This window comes from Lolium perenne, chromosome 4 (genome assembly GCF_019359855.2).
Source record: "Lolium perenne isolate Kyuss_39 chromosome 4, Kyuss_2.0, whole genome shotgun sequence".
NCBI classification, from domain to species: Eukaryota; Viridiplantae; Streptophyta; class Magnoliopsida; order Poales; family Poaceae; genus Lolium; species Lolium perenne.
Window position 1 is genome coordinate 362,701,397 of NC_067247.2, and position 12,782 is coordinate 362,714,178.

Sequence of the window (12,782 nt, forward strand, 5' to 3'; positions counted from 1 at the left end):
CATATATGAGCTAGGTTTTTTGATATTTTTTTCCTTTTCTCACTGAAATATGTTATACGATGAAATGCTATCCCCACCCACGCCCCACCCTAATACATGTTGGCTCAGCCATTTGGACCAGACTATGTAAGTACCAAGATAAAGTGATTGTACTACGATAATTCAGAAAAATGTGAGTAATATACGGCAGTTAGACAGATCGTTTGACGACAGAGTTAACCGTGGTGTTTTTTTTATAGAAAAGAACAACGGTAGACACGCATGATGTTTAGCACACATATTGTCGTGTTACCAATTTACGATGTTTGTGGATATGGGGTGTAAAATTTGATATGATCAGGTAGATTTGACTCTACTCAAATGATCGCCGAGGTCCTCGTGGTTTGGTATTCATAGATGTACTTTGTGGTGCTAGCATTACAATAGGATCCAAGTACAACGTGTCCAACTCATGGTCCTACTACGTGTACAATCCTATGTCAAACACCATTGTAATTTCGTCTCTTAGTAGTTGAACTGCTGCCAGGTGGAGTAGGTCTGGCCGAAGGTCCACCCTGCTGGGATGACGTTCTGGAAGACGATGTTCTGTCCACCGGTGGAGCTAATACTGAAGGAGAGCGACTGTCCCGCCAGCCCCGACATGCCCTGCCAGATGACTCCCCAGTTCCTTGACATCTGGGTCCATCCGGTTTTGGTACCTTTTACCGAGATGCTCTTGATCGACCCGCTCCCGGCCACGTTTGTCACCAGTACCAACTCGAAGTAGTTGAACCCTAATATTGTGAATCGCAACCCACCTGTTCTCCAGCATTTCACTCTGTAAATTGACACGGATATCGTTAACCTCCATGTCATGTCATGTCATGTCATGTCCTGTCATTGCCATTTAAATGTAAGATGAAGCTTACTGTTGGTAGACAACGGGGATGATGCCGGCCTCATAGATGCCGATGTTGAGCCATGCCGGCTGGGACATGTCGAAGTGGGGGCGAGGAGGGTTGCACCACCCACCGTTGTCGTTGGGCAGGTTGTAGTTGGGGGGGCATAAGTTGGTGGCGGTGACTGTGATGGCCTTTCCGGTCTTGCACATTCTGGACTTGCTCTGGTCGCACATGATGAGGTAGCACTGCCCGCACGAGGCCCCGTCGTTGAACAGCACCGTGCTCAGCGCCGCGTTGCTGAGCCCGTACCCCTCGTCGTACAGGTTTGAGTAACCACAAGCGCCACCTGCAGCATGATCATCAGGACATGCATACGCAAGCTAACCATGATGGATGCTCATCTAGCTTACTACGTGGCTACGTACCCATTGTGCCGGAGCCGTCTCTTCCGCCGTAGAAGGTGGCGGTGCCCTGGAGCCAGGCCGACCTGACCGCCGGCGCCGCCAAGCACACCACCAACAGCTGCAGGATCAAGCGCTTCCCACTTGCCATCTAGCTTCTCCTGATCCAACCCAGAACCGTACAAGAACTCAAGAGTCGCAGAGAGATGATGGATGCGAGGAATGATTACGACAACGGTGGTGGTTAAATAGCTCGAGGAAGAGGAAGTACGATCGAGGCCGGACGTACGGGTATGGATTCCGATGGTTCGAGAGGAATGATTATGCTGCTGTTCCAACGAACGATCGAATACATGCACATGCCTGCAACGGCCATAGATTTGACTTCGCCTTCTAATCATTCCTTCTGCACCTCGATGTCTCACTTCCGAAATGATTACGTTAATTAAACAAATAATTTGAAATTCTGCCGCGCGGTGTAACTGCGCGGCGATTCACACCACTAATTTGACATTCTTCGTTTCGTATATACAACCGTTCAATTATCATGGCTACGGGCTACCTACACTCTGGACCGTTCAATTTTCAACTGGACACGCGAAAGCTAGCCCGATTATTTGCTTTATAATTGTTCTTCTGGTAGTTTGTGGCACTAGCAACCCCGCCACTAACTAAAACGGTCTCTAACTGAAGCTCAACTGCCCCTCGAATCCTTGGCTCCTTGCACCGTCGCAGCTGACTTGTCCACGTAACTACTACAGCAAAGCATTGAAGTCGTCCTCCTGTTAGCGGCTAATTTTTCGGGTCAAACAACGTACCAAGACGCATGACTAACATAATCATTTTAGAAAAATATGAATAATACTGTTGTGAAGTGTATAAGTAGATTGCCTAGCCCTTTCCATCAGTTCGGACTTTTGGTTCAAGTGGCTAGTGCATGAAGCTTAACATGGTATCAGAGCCTCAGGTCTCGAGTTCAAATCTTGGTTTTCGCAATTATAAGCCTAAAAATTGCTGTTGCCTCCCTCTTACATGGTTTTCGCAATTAAGCCTAAAAATTGCTGTTGCCCCCCTCTATGTGCTCTTCTTCTTTCACGTGTTGACTCTCTCTTCTCCCGTCACACGCGAGTGGGGGTGTTGTGAAGTGTATAAGTAGATTGCCTAGCCCTTTCCATCGGTTCGGACTTTTGGTTCAAGTGGCTAGTGCATGAAGCTTAACAAATACTACCTCCGTTTCAAGGAATAAGACGCACGCGTATTCCAAGATGAACTTTGACCATAAAAATTGAGCAACAAATTCTTGACTATATTATATGTAATTAGCATCGTTAGATTCGTATTGAAAATAACTTTTCAATGATACTAATTTTATACAAATAATGCTTATCTATTTGAAGTAATTCTTGGTCAAACAAAAACATGTAAAACGAGGGCGCCTTATTTCTTGAAACGGAGGTAGTATGCAACACATATCTTCAGCATGTTTTTCATTAATCCCTTGGCAATTCAATAAGATAATAGTTTATGAAGGAAAAAAATCTATTCAAGGGTTATCGGCTTTGACAAAAAAAAAGCCGATCGGTTGTGTTTTGACTTGTGAGGCATTGCTGTGGATTCCAAGCTCGTGCTGGAATAACTTTAGGATCTCATTGATACAAGTGATTGCTAAACAATACAAGCAAGATGCACAGCTACAAAACCACAAAATATATACAAGCTGGAACATAGTTTACTCGAGTTATATGTTGAATTTTAAGTAACTTTGATGCTTTAGTTTGTTAATTATAGACTATCAACAAAGCACATTATGAGCCATGCAAATTGGGAAAAATTCTATAGACAAGATGAACCTTGGTAGGCTACGATATCATGGTTCGCTCTCGAGATTAGATGATGTTTGGCTCGAATGGAGGTTCCCATTGTCAGATTTCAACCTTGAACCAGGTTGGGAAGATTTGAGGAGATTGATTACGCGATGAGAAGCAGTATGAGGGGATTGGGGGAGTGGGCATAAGAAGTAGGAGGATTAGAGTGAGTGTCTCCCATTGATATGCTAGTAGATTTGCATAACACCACTTGTGAGCGTTCAAAACAAACAAAGTTAGAAAATAAGTGAGGAAACAACCACCTACTCTGATCTTTACAAATAAGAAAGATTTGAAGAACTGTTTTTATCACAGTTCTTTTTATGAGTATTGTTTCATAAAAATGGCGATTATGATTCAAACATAACTTTCTTTCTTATGATTCAGTTTCTTTACATTTCATAGAAAACTCCATCCATTTCTAAATATTCAGATGTTTTCAATGTGATATAATCAAGCATGCATCATTTGTCTCCTGGAAGGGTGTGATAGCGGGTGCTTTCATGGGGTGGCAGATCGATATTCTATTATATACTAAAAGCAAAATATGGATGTTTTAAATAAAGACACCACGTTAATCTACATCATCATAATTATTTCTGATAGTTAGATCTAAAATTTGTAGCTAGGATTTTTAGTGATAAACATAATATTTACGTAACAAACATATCAGACGTGTTCCAATTAATTAGTGCACACATTGGGTCCAACACCATAAGCATCGTGCCATGCATATCTTATATACATGTATCTCTTTCCATAGTAGTAATACCTATATTTGTATACAAGTTTTAGGGTGATTGGTATTTTTAATAACCATCTAACGGTGGTAATAAGACGGAAAAAACTGACGGAACCAAAATTGAGACTACACAAATCTTAAAGCAGCAAATAAATGTTAATATTTGCACATCTTAAAATTAGTGTCCTATTCTCACCAATCTAAATCAACATCACGGAATAAACCTCACATGATCTTATCTCTCTCACACTCACAACCTCTCTCTCACTCCGGACCAGAGAGTGTCCCGGCGGCCGGCAACGGAGGGGATCCACGATGGAGGGGGATTGGATGACGGTGGAGGGGAGGGACAGAGGGTCTCTCCCGGCGTGCCCCGCGGTGGAGGGGAGTGGAAGGCGACGGATGGTCTCTCCCGGCTAGCCTAGGCGAGCCCTGCGATGTAGGGGAATGGTCCGCGTCGGAGGGCCTCTCCCAGCGAGCCCCGCGATGGTGGGGAGGGGGCCGCGCCGGAGGGGAGGGGAAGACGACGGACCGGTCTATCCTGGCGACAGAGGGGAGGGGACGCCGACAGAGTGAAGCGTATGGTCTCTCCCGGCAATCTCCGGGACAGAGGGCAGGGGCCGCACCGGAGGGGACGGGAAGACGACGGATCGGTCTGTCCTGGCGACGGAGGGGAGGGGACGCCGATAGAGTGAAGCGTATGGTCTCTTCCAGCAATCTTCGGGATAGAGGGCAGGGGCCGCGACCGAGGGAAACGTGGGGTGGAGGGGACGACGGCCACGAAGGGCGCTCGACGAGGGGAGGATCGGCAGCGTTGGTCGAGTACAGCGAGGGCAGAAGAGGCGGCTACGGCGTCGGACATGGCCGGCGAGGGGAGAAGCGGTGGCGGCGGCGGGTGGGTTTCGGCCGCCGGAGCTAGGCGAGAAAGGAGTGGGCGGCCGCGGCCGCGGCTCAACTTCACATCTCCTGTAAGTATGTCCTTTCTAATGCCATTCACTAATGTGAATTTGCTAGTATCTGAATTCGATTAGACTCGTAGCACATGAAATGTATGTGAGCCTATGGATCCGTTCTACTGTGATGTGCAAAGTTCGATGAGATATGTTTCAGCTCCCATTTTGAGCATCACTGGCTGTTGCAATGACTGTCATAGCCGACTCCATGTTTATGTTTCGGGGCCAGTTTCTGTTCCGAGCCCTGCAACTAGATGACTTTGCGGGTAATACACCATTTTTTGAAAACATGGTGCTCCTAGAGACGGCATGGCATGTGTGGATCTCTTTAGTTACGACCATGATACCTGTAGGAATTATCTTGGTAGCAAGAGAACTATGATAAGAGCATCTCCAGTCGCGTCCCTCAAAAAGCGTCCGGCACAAATAATTTGGGGCACGTTTGGAACCGCGCCGGACAAAAAGAGACCAAAAATCTGTACAAAAAAGAGGCCCTTCCCAGCCGCGTCCCTCAAACAGCGTCCGGATGCATGCATTTTAATAGAGGGGACCACCCCATGTGGGAAAAGTAGGTGAGAGAAAGTGTGGGGAAAGAGACTAACATGTGGGGACTAGGGGCTGCATGCATGCATCCGGACGCTGTTTTTGTGTCCGGCGTCCCCCGTAGAGTCTCTACCAGGGACGCCAGACATAAAATGGGGCGCCATTTAGCTTTGGGGAACGCGACTGGAACGCGATTTTCCCCATTTCTTGTCCGCCGTCCCCCAAACATCATTTGGGGGACGCGACTGGAGATGCTCTAATGCATGTTCTAATTGTCGCGATTTCAGCGGCGGCCCTGTGCTTCTGGGTGGTATCTCAAGTCCTAGACATTTGGAGCTGATATCTGAATCCTAGAAGCTGATATCTGAATCCCAGAATGTAAATGGCTACTCTTAGATCCTTTATGTTATCCATTTTTGTGATGCGTTATCTACATCATTGCTAGATATAGTAGGCTATCATACTAATCTTACTGATAATATGAGTACCTTTGAGCAACTTCAAACTTATCGGAAGCTTAAAAATAATAGGTGACGGTCACGAGGATTTTGTAAGCTATAACAGTTGCTTAGAAGTAGTAGCGTACAAATAATAAGTGAAAAACAACTGAAAATTGAAAAAAAAAATGCTAAGAAGATAATTCATCTCGTGATGAGACCACAGTAAACTTCATGGTGTTTTGTACGGGCTCGTCTTTGTTTCTGATGGTTTGCGTATGCGTTTGCCGTCGACAAGTCCAGCGGGAGTCTCGGTGTCAATTTCTTGTTCCACCGTATCGGTAGGAGTGTCAGTCTTTACTTTTCTTGGATGGCCACGTTTGCGCTTGGGTCTAGGAGGGCTGGTTTCTATGACGACGTTTTCCTTGGGTTTCCCGGAAACATTAGGATTGCTGATTTCCTTGATGTAGTCTTCCGCACCTTTAGGATCTTGTGCAATGCTGGTAGTATTGTTCTCTTTCTGTACAGCAGAAAGCGGTGCGTCAGTTGCATTAATGAAAAATAGGAAATATGTGACATGAAATGTTGGTTGTGTAGCACTAACCGTTATAGGTTTCTTGTAGGATTGTTTTCGAAGACGCATCACCCTTGAGCATATTTTGAAGCTAAAAATATCTATCAGCGCCTAAATTCGATACTGACGTAGATGTTAGCATAGCCTTGAATGCATAGAAAATTAATGGGTGCAAATGAAATAGGTTTTTCACACTGACCTGTGTGAAATAATCCGGCATTTCATTTCCGTCCCATGACAACATGTATTTCAACGTGTACGCCCCACAGGAGTGGCTGCAATGTAAAGTAAAATTTCGGTAATCTTGTGCAGGTGAGTAATAACTTAGCAAGCATCACATACTCATCCTTCTGTTGTGGTATGTTAGTATAGTATACGGTTTTCCACTGAGCAATATTGATCTTCTTAGACGTTGTTACCCAGCCAGTGTTCACGGCTTCGTTAATGCACGACTAAATGGACAACACCTGGTTTACAAATAGTTGTGTTAGTAATTTAGAAGTTCACGGGCCATGCGGTACTCACAGGCTTACCAGGTCTCTTTCCGACTCTTCGTCACGATATGCTTGGTTGGAGTTGAGGACCTGAAGCTCTTCCTTGTCAAAATTAAAGACTAGTAGAATCCAATGGGCTTTATGTACATTGAGTGGGACACGCACCTGTCGAAAAATAAATGCAGACTCGGTAAGGGCCATTAGAAGCCAGGTTGATAGGACCGAGGAGATGAAATGTTTCATCTTGTTTGTGTTTACGAAATAAAAAATCCAGGAGATGTATGTACCATTCGGCGCCCTACAAATTTCTTCTCTATACGTTCAACCCAGCTTCTGGGTCTTTTGGGAGTTAAACCCCCACATTCCTGTAACAGCTTCCTGCTTTCTGCTGTTGTTAAGACTGATGATATAGCAGTCTCAACATTTCTTAGGTGTGCATATGCATCAATAACCTGCAAAAGTTGCATTTATGTAACATACGCCACAAGTTGGAGTAGTTCATAGAGGTTGCAACATAAGGGGGCTCACCTGGTCGTAAAACCAAATCAAGCCATCAAACTCATGCTGCCGCTGCTCTCCTAGCCACCGCCACATCCAAAACCTACAACCAAAACCCACGTCGCCACGCCGCCGCTCTCCTAGACGCTGCCGTGTCCAAACCTACAACCAAACCCCCACGCCGCCACTGCTTTTCAGCCGTCGCCGCGTCTACACATCATCGCCAGCCATGTCGTCATCCTCGTAGGTGACCAACCTCGCTGCCGCTCTTGGTGCAGCCCCGTCCCAGCTCCTAACACGCGATAATGCCTTTATCTGGAAGGCCCGGTTATCCCTGCCCTTCGAGGTGCCCATGTCCTGGACCTCGTTGAGGGCACAAAGAAGCCGCCGCAGAAGCTCCTCGAGACAGAAGACGTCAACCACAAGAAGGTCACAATCCCGAATCCAGAGCATGCGGCATGGGTCTCCCACGACCAACGGGTCCTGCGGTGGATCCTCAACGCCTTGTCCCCTGATGTGCTGGTGCACGTTGTTGGCATGGAGTCTTCTGCCGAGGCATGGGCGGCTATCAACGACCATGTCTCCTCCTCGTCCAAGTCTCGAGTTCAACAACTCCGCTCAGCCCTCAATGATACTCGTAAGAACGATCTTTCTGATGAAAAATACTTGACCAAGATGAAGTGTATTGCATCTGAGCTTGCTGCAGTTGGAAAACCCCTTGATGAGGGTGATCTTGTCTGGTACATCATTCGTGGTCTTGGTAGTCACTATAATAATTTGCGCACTGTTGTTAATGCAAATCCTGGCACTACTTTTTCTGGGTTACTAAGTCAAGTTCAAGCCTATGATAGCATGCATAAAATAGAAGACGTCAGCTTTTCTTCCTCGGCCAACGTTGCTCGGCGTGGCAATACTGCTCCTCTGCGGGCCCCTGATCGATCGTTCGCGCCAACATCCATATGATGATAGTGGTCGCGGTGATGACCGTGGCCGTGGCGACTACCGTGACCGCCGTGATGATCGCGGGCACCTTGATGATTGGGAACGCCGTGATAACCGTGGTTGGCGTGAAGATTGGGGCCGCTGTGATGGTGGTGGCTATCAGGGCTGGCGCCATGATGATGATCGCCCTTGTCGTCGTGATGATGGATACCGGCGTGATGATCGCCGCGACGATCGTCGTCGTGATCGTAAACCCACTCCATATGTTCATACCACATGTCAGATAGGCACTATTCATGGGCATCCCACTCCCGACTGTTGGTGGCGCTATGATGATGACTATGGCAAGAAGGATGCGAATTTTGCTGCACATGGAGTGGACTCAAATTGGTATTATGACACTGGTGCTACTGATCACATAACTGGTGAACTGAACAAGTTGACTACACATGATCAGTATCGTGGTGAGGATCGTGTGCACACTGCTGAAGGCACAAGTATGCATATTAGTTATATTGGTCATTCAATGTTGCGCACCCCTCATAATTCTTTCACTCTCAATTCCATTACATATTCCAAGTGCATCTAAAAATCTCCTATCAGTTCATCGTTTTACTCTTGATAATCATGTGTTCATTGAGTTTCATCCTTTATTTTTTTCTCATCAAGGAGCAAGCAACACGACGCACACTGTTTAAAGGACCTTGCTATGGCGGTCTCTATCCTTTGATGCCTCTCACCACCGAGTCCTCCAAGCATGCCTTCATCGTCATAAAGCCATCATCCTCTACATGGCATCGTCGTCTAGGCCACCCATCGTCGTTTATTGTTCAACAAGTCCTTAGGAGAAATAAAATAGATTACACTCTCGACAGCACTCCCTATGTTTGTGACTCTTGTCAGTTAGCCAAGAGCCATCAGTTACCATACCCCATCTCCACCAGTAGGTCCACTGTTCCTTTGGAGCAAGTCTTTTCTGATGTATGGGGGTATGCTCCTCTTTCTGTTTGGAAACATACATACTATGTAAGCTTTATTGATGATTATAGCAAGTTCACATGTATTTATTTACTTAAGAAATGATCTGATGTTTATCAAGCTTTTCTTAATTATCATCAGCATGTTGAACGCAAGTTTGGTCGTAAAATTGTTACTATGCAAACTGATTGGGGGGTGAGTATGAGAAACTAAACTCTTTCTTTAAAAAAGTTGGAATCACTCATCATGTGTCATGCCCTCATGCTCATCAACAAAATGGCTCCGCTAAAAGGAAACATCGCCACATAGTTGAGGTTGGCCTTGCATTGCTTGCTAATGCATCCATGCCTCTTAAGTATTGGGATGAAGCATTCCTTATCGCCACATTTCTCATTAACTTACTCCCCAGTAAAGCATTAATCTTGAGTCACCAGCTGAACGCCTTCTTCATCTCAAAACCAATTATGATGCTCTTCGCACCTTTGGTTTTGCTTATTGGCCTAATCTTCGTCCTTACAACACACGCAAACTCGCTTTCCGCTCCCAACAGTGTGTGTCTCTTGGATATAGTCCTCTTCATAAGGGTGTCAAGTGCTTAGATGTTTCCACTGGCCGTGTCTACATATCTAGGGATGTTGTATTTGATGAAAACATTTTCCCCTTTGAAGCTCTCCGTCCCAACGCTGGTGCATTGCTCAAACAGGAAATCTTGCTTTTACCATCTTCTATTACTCCTGAGGGTGCTCATACAATTGATGATCATATGACTAATATAGTGCCTGTCATTACTGTTCCTAACTATGCCCCTCAGAATACTGCAGCTACATGTGAAAATTTCGTTCAAAATGGTGCTCCTGAGCCTTCACAATCATATGCTGAAATCAGCACAGAAAATGACGAACCTGGCATGGATTCTGAAGAAGATACAGGGGAACATTCCCCTGGGAGACCTGCTACCGTCGATCCGCAGGCGGATTCTCCCGCCTCTGGGAGTCCACGCCGGTCTGAGTCGCCAGTAGCCGACCGCTGCCGCGCCGAAGAGCCGCGCCCCGCACCTGCGTCGCCCCGAGCCAACCCTTCATCGCCACGCGTCGACTCGCCCCCAGCTGCTCCCTCTGGCCCTGACAAGCCTCATGATGCCAGCGCTGGATCGTCTGCGCATAATGATTCTATGCCCAGTGCTGCTGCTTCTTTCGCTGGTTCTGGATCCTCTGCGGCTGGCTCTTCTGTGGCTGTTTCTGCTGCTCTGCCACAGTCCAGCCCTCCCAGACCTCGTACACGCCTACAAAAAGGTATTCGAAATCCTAAAAAATACACTGATGGTACTGTACGCTATGGCATGCTCTCTTCTGTAGGAGAACCACGAAAATTTCCTACTGCTCTTGGTGATCCCAACTGGCATTCAGCGATGAAAGAAGAATATGATGCTCTCATTCTAAATAAAACTTGGCCTCTGGTTCCCTCTACCTCGCATAAAAATGTCATTGACTGCAAATGGGTTTATCGCATTAACTGTCGTGCTGATGGTACTATTGATCGTTACAAAGCTCGACTCATTGCAAAAGGTTTCAAACAAAGATATGGCCTTGATTATGAAGATACCTTCAGTCCTGTTGTGAAAATTGCTACAATCAGAATTGTTCTGTCTGTTTCTATTTCTCGTGGTTGGAGTCTTCGACAGCTAGATGTGAAGAACGCGTTTCTTCATGGTGTTCTGGAAGAGTAAGTCTATATGAAACAGCCTCCTGGTTTTGAACATCCTGATACTCCCCATTATGTATGCATACTTTATAAAGCTCTATATGTGTAACACCCCAAATTTCAATAAAAAGAAAGTTAGAGAATTCCAGAAAGCAAAATTTCAACAAAAACTTTTTAATTTGCATATAGTACCATGCATAGGACTTGTGCATTTGAGTGATATGCCATGATGATTGTTATTACTTGTATTTGATATGCTCTAAAACCCTAATGTGATCATATGAAGATCACCAATCAAATAAATTAAAGAGGAATAAAATCCATAAAATGCAAAACCCTAAAAACACTCACATATGCCCTATGGCATTTTTATAAATTTTGACCCTAGACCTATTTGGTCTTCACCATTAGTTGAATAATGTTATTAAACACTTATTACAACTTTGGGAAGCAAAGAATCACCTTTCAAATAAAATTCAAACACAAATCTAGCTCACATATGATATGGTCAATTTGGACAATTCTAGTCTGATCACCACTTTGAGCCCTTGCCATTCAATTTTCCCAAACCAACTCGTGCTAACTCTTTGCACCATTTCAAAGTCAACATCAAGGTGAACAACTTTGGTAAAGATCACCATGCCAAATTCATCTTGGATCATGAGCAAGGCTCATCCAAAGTCACAACTTTTTAACATATGCAACATTCCCCACTTAGCCATTTTTGCCAATTCTTGAATTCTAATTTTTCCACCACCACCTCTAATCACCTCTGGTCAAATACAACTTATATCAACACTCACATTTCAAAAATATTCACCTTTGGAATTATTTCAAATTTGAATATTTTGCAAATTCAAATTTCGGGCACTATTTGCAACTATTGCAAATAGTGATCTACACAACCTAATCTACCCCAACTCTAATCTACCTTGTCCCCTGGTTCCCTCTAAACATAAATGGCACATAGTAACCCTAATGAGGAGTGGCTAGCTCACATGGGCATGGCATGCCGGCCATGGCGCCACCATGCCGAGCCACCCCTCCTCTCCTTCATCGCCACCCCTGCCCGCCTTGTCCAACGCCGCCACCTCACTCTACTGGACCACCTAGCACCGACCATGGTCGAGGAGAAGCTCGACAGCTGCCGGAACGCGTGCGCCCAGTGGTGGCCACGCCATGCCGACGACGTCGCGCGTGGACACCCGCGGACGTCACAGTACACGCGCCGCGCCGCCACCTCGCTCACGCCCTGGACCCGTTCTCGACGCCTTGAGCAGCACCACGACACCTGGACGCCGCCAGACAATGCCTCGACCACGACCCGCACCCACCGCCGCCGGAGAAGGAGACCCTGCTCCGCCGCGGGCGCGACAGACCTGGAAGCAATGCGACACAACCAGGCCCTCCCTGACCAAGCTGTCGCCGCCATTCGCCTCGCTTGGACACGTAGAGCATCACCACAACCTCGCCTAGCTCGACCAGCCGCCGGAATCGCCGCGCCATGGTCGCCTGCCACCCTACCCCGCAACCCTCAAGCAATGCTATAAATAGAGCACTCCCCTCGTCGATCTGAGCACACCATCACCTTCCCCTCTTCTCACTCGACCACCTGAGCCACTCCACTACCTCGATTAGCCACCGCCGCCGCCCAATTGAAGCCTCACTGCCCGTGATCGCCGCCGAAGCTCGCCGTCGATTGGAGCCGCCCCAGGACGAGCCGCCGGTACCAGGAGCTTCGCCGTCGTCCACAACGTCATCGAGCATACTGCC

The 12,782-nt window shown here is 46.5% G+C and overlaps 1 protein-coding gene across 1 annotated transcript; it reads right to left on the reverse strand.

Moving 5' to 3' along the window:
- Positions 1-259: 259 nt before the first annotated feature.
- On the reverse strand, positions 260-1,485 carry LOC127349170 (expansin-A18). Its single transcript, XM_051374947.2, has 3 exons — positions 1,307-1,485; positions 909-1,227; positions 260-817 (listed from the first exon to the last, which is right to left on the reverse strand). Exons 1-3 carry the CDS (start codon positions 1,431-1,433, stop codon positions 505-507), a joined length of 759 nt encoding a protein of 252 aa, XP_051230907.1. The 5' UTR covers positions 1,434-1,485; the 3' UTR covers positions 260-504.
- Between the last annotated feature and the right edge of the window lie 11,297 nt (positions 1,486-12,782).

Bases quoted from the DNA above. Each gene is read 5' to 3' on its own strand.
- LOC127349170 (XM_051374947.2), bottom strand. From the start codon at position 1,433: ATGGCAAGTGGGAAGCGCTTGATCCTGCAGCTGTTGGTGGTGTGCTTG. The intron at 1,228-1,306 runs GTACGTAGCCAC...ATCATGCTGCAG, and splicing joins AGACGGCTCCGGCACAATGG to GTGGCGCTTGTGGTTACTCA. The intron at 818-908 runs GTAAGCTTCATC...GTCAATTTACAG, and splicing joins ATCCCCGTTGTCTACCAACA to AGTGAAATGCTGGAGAACAG.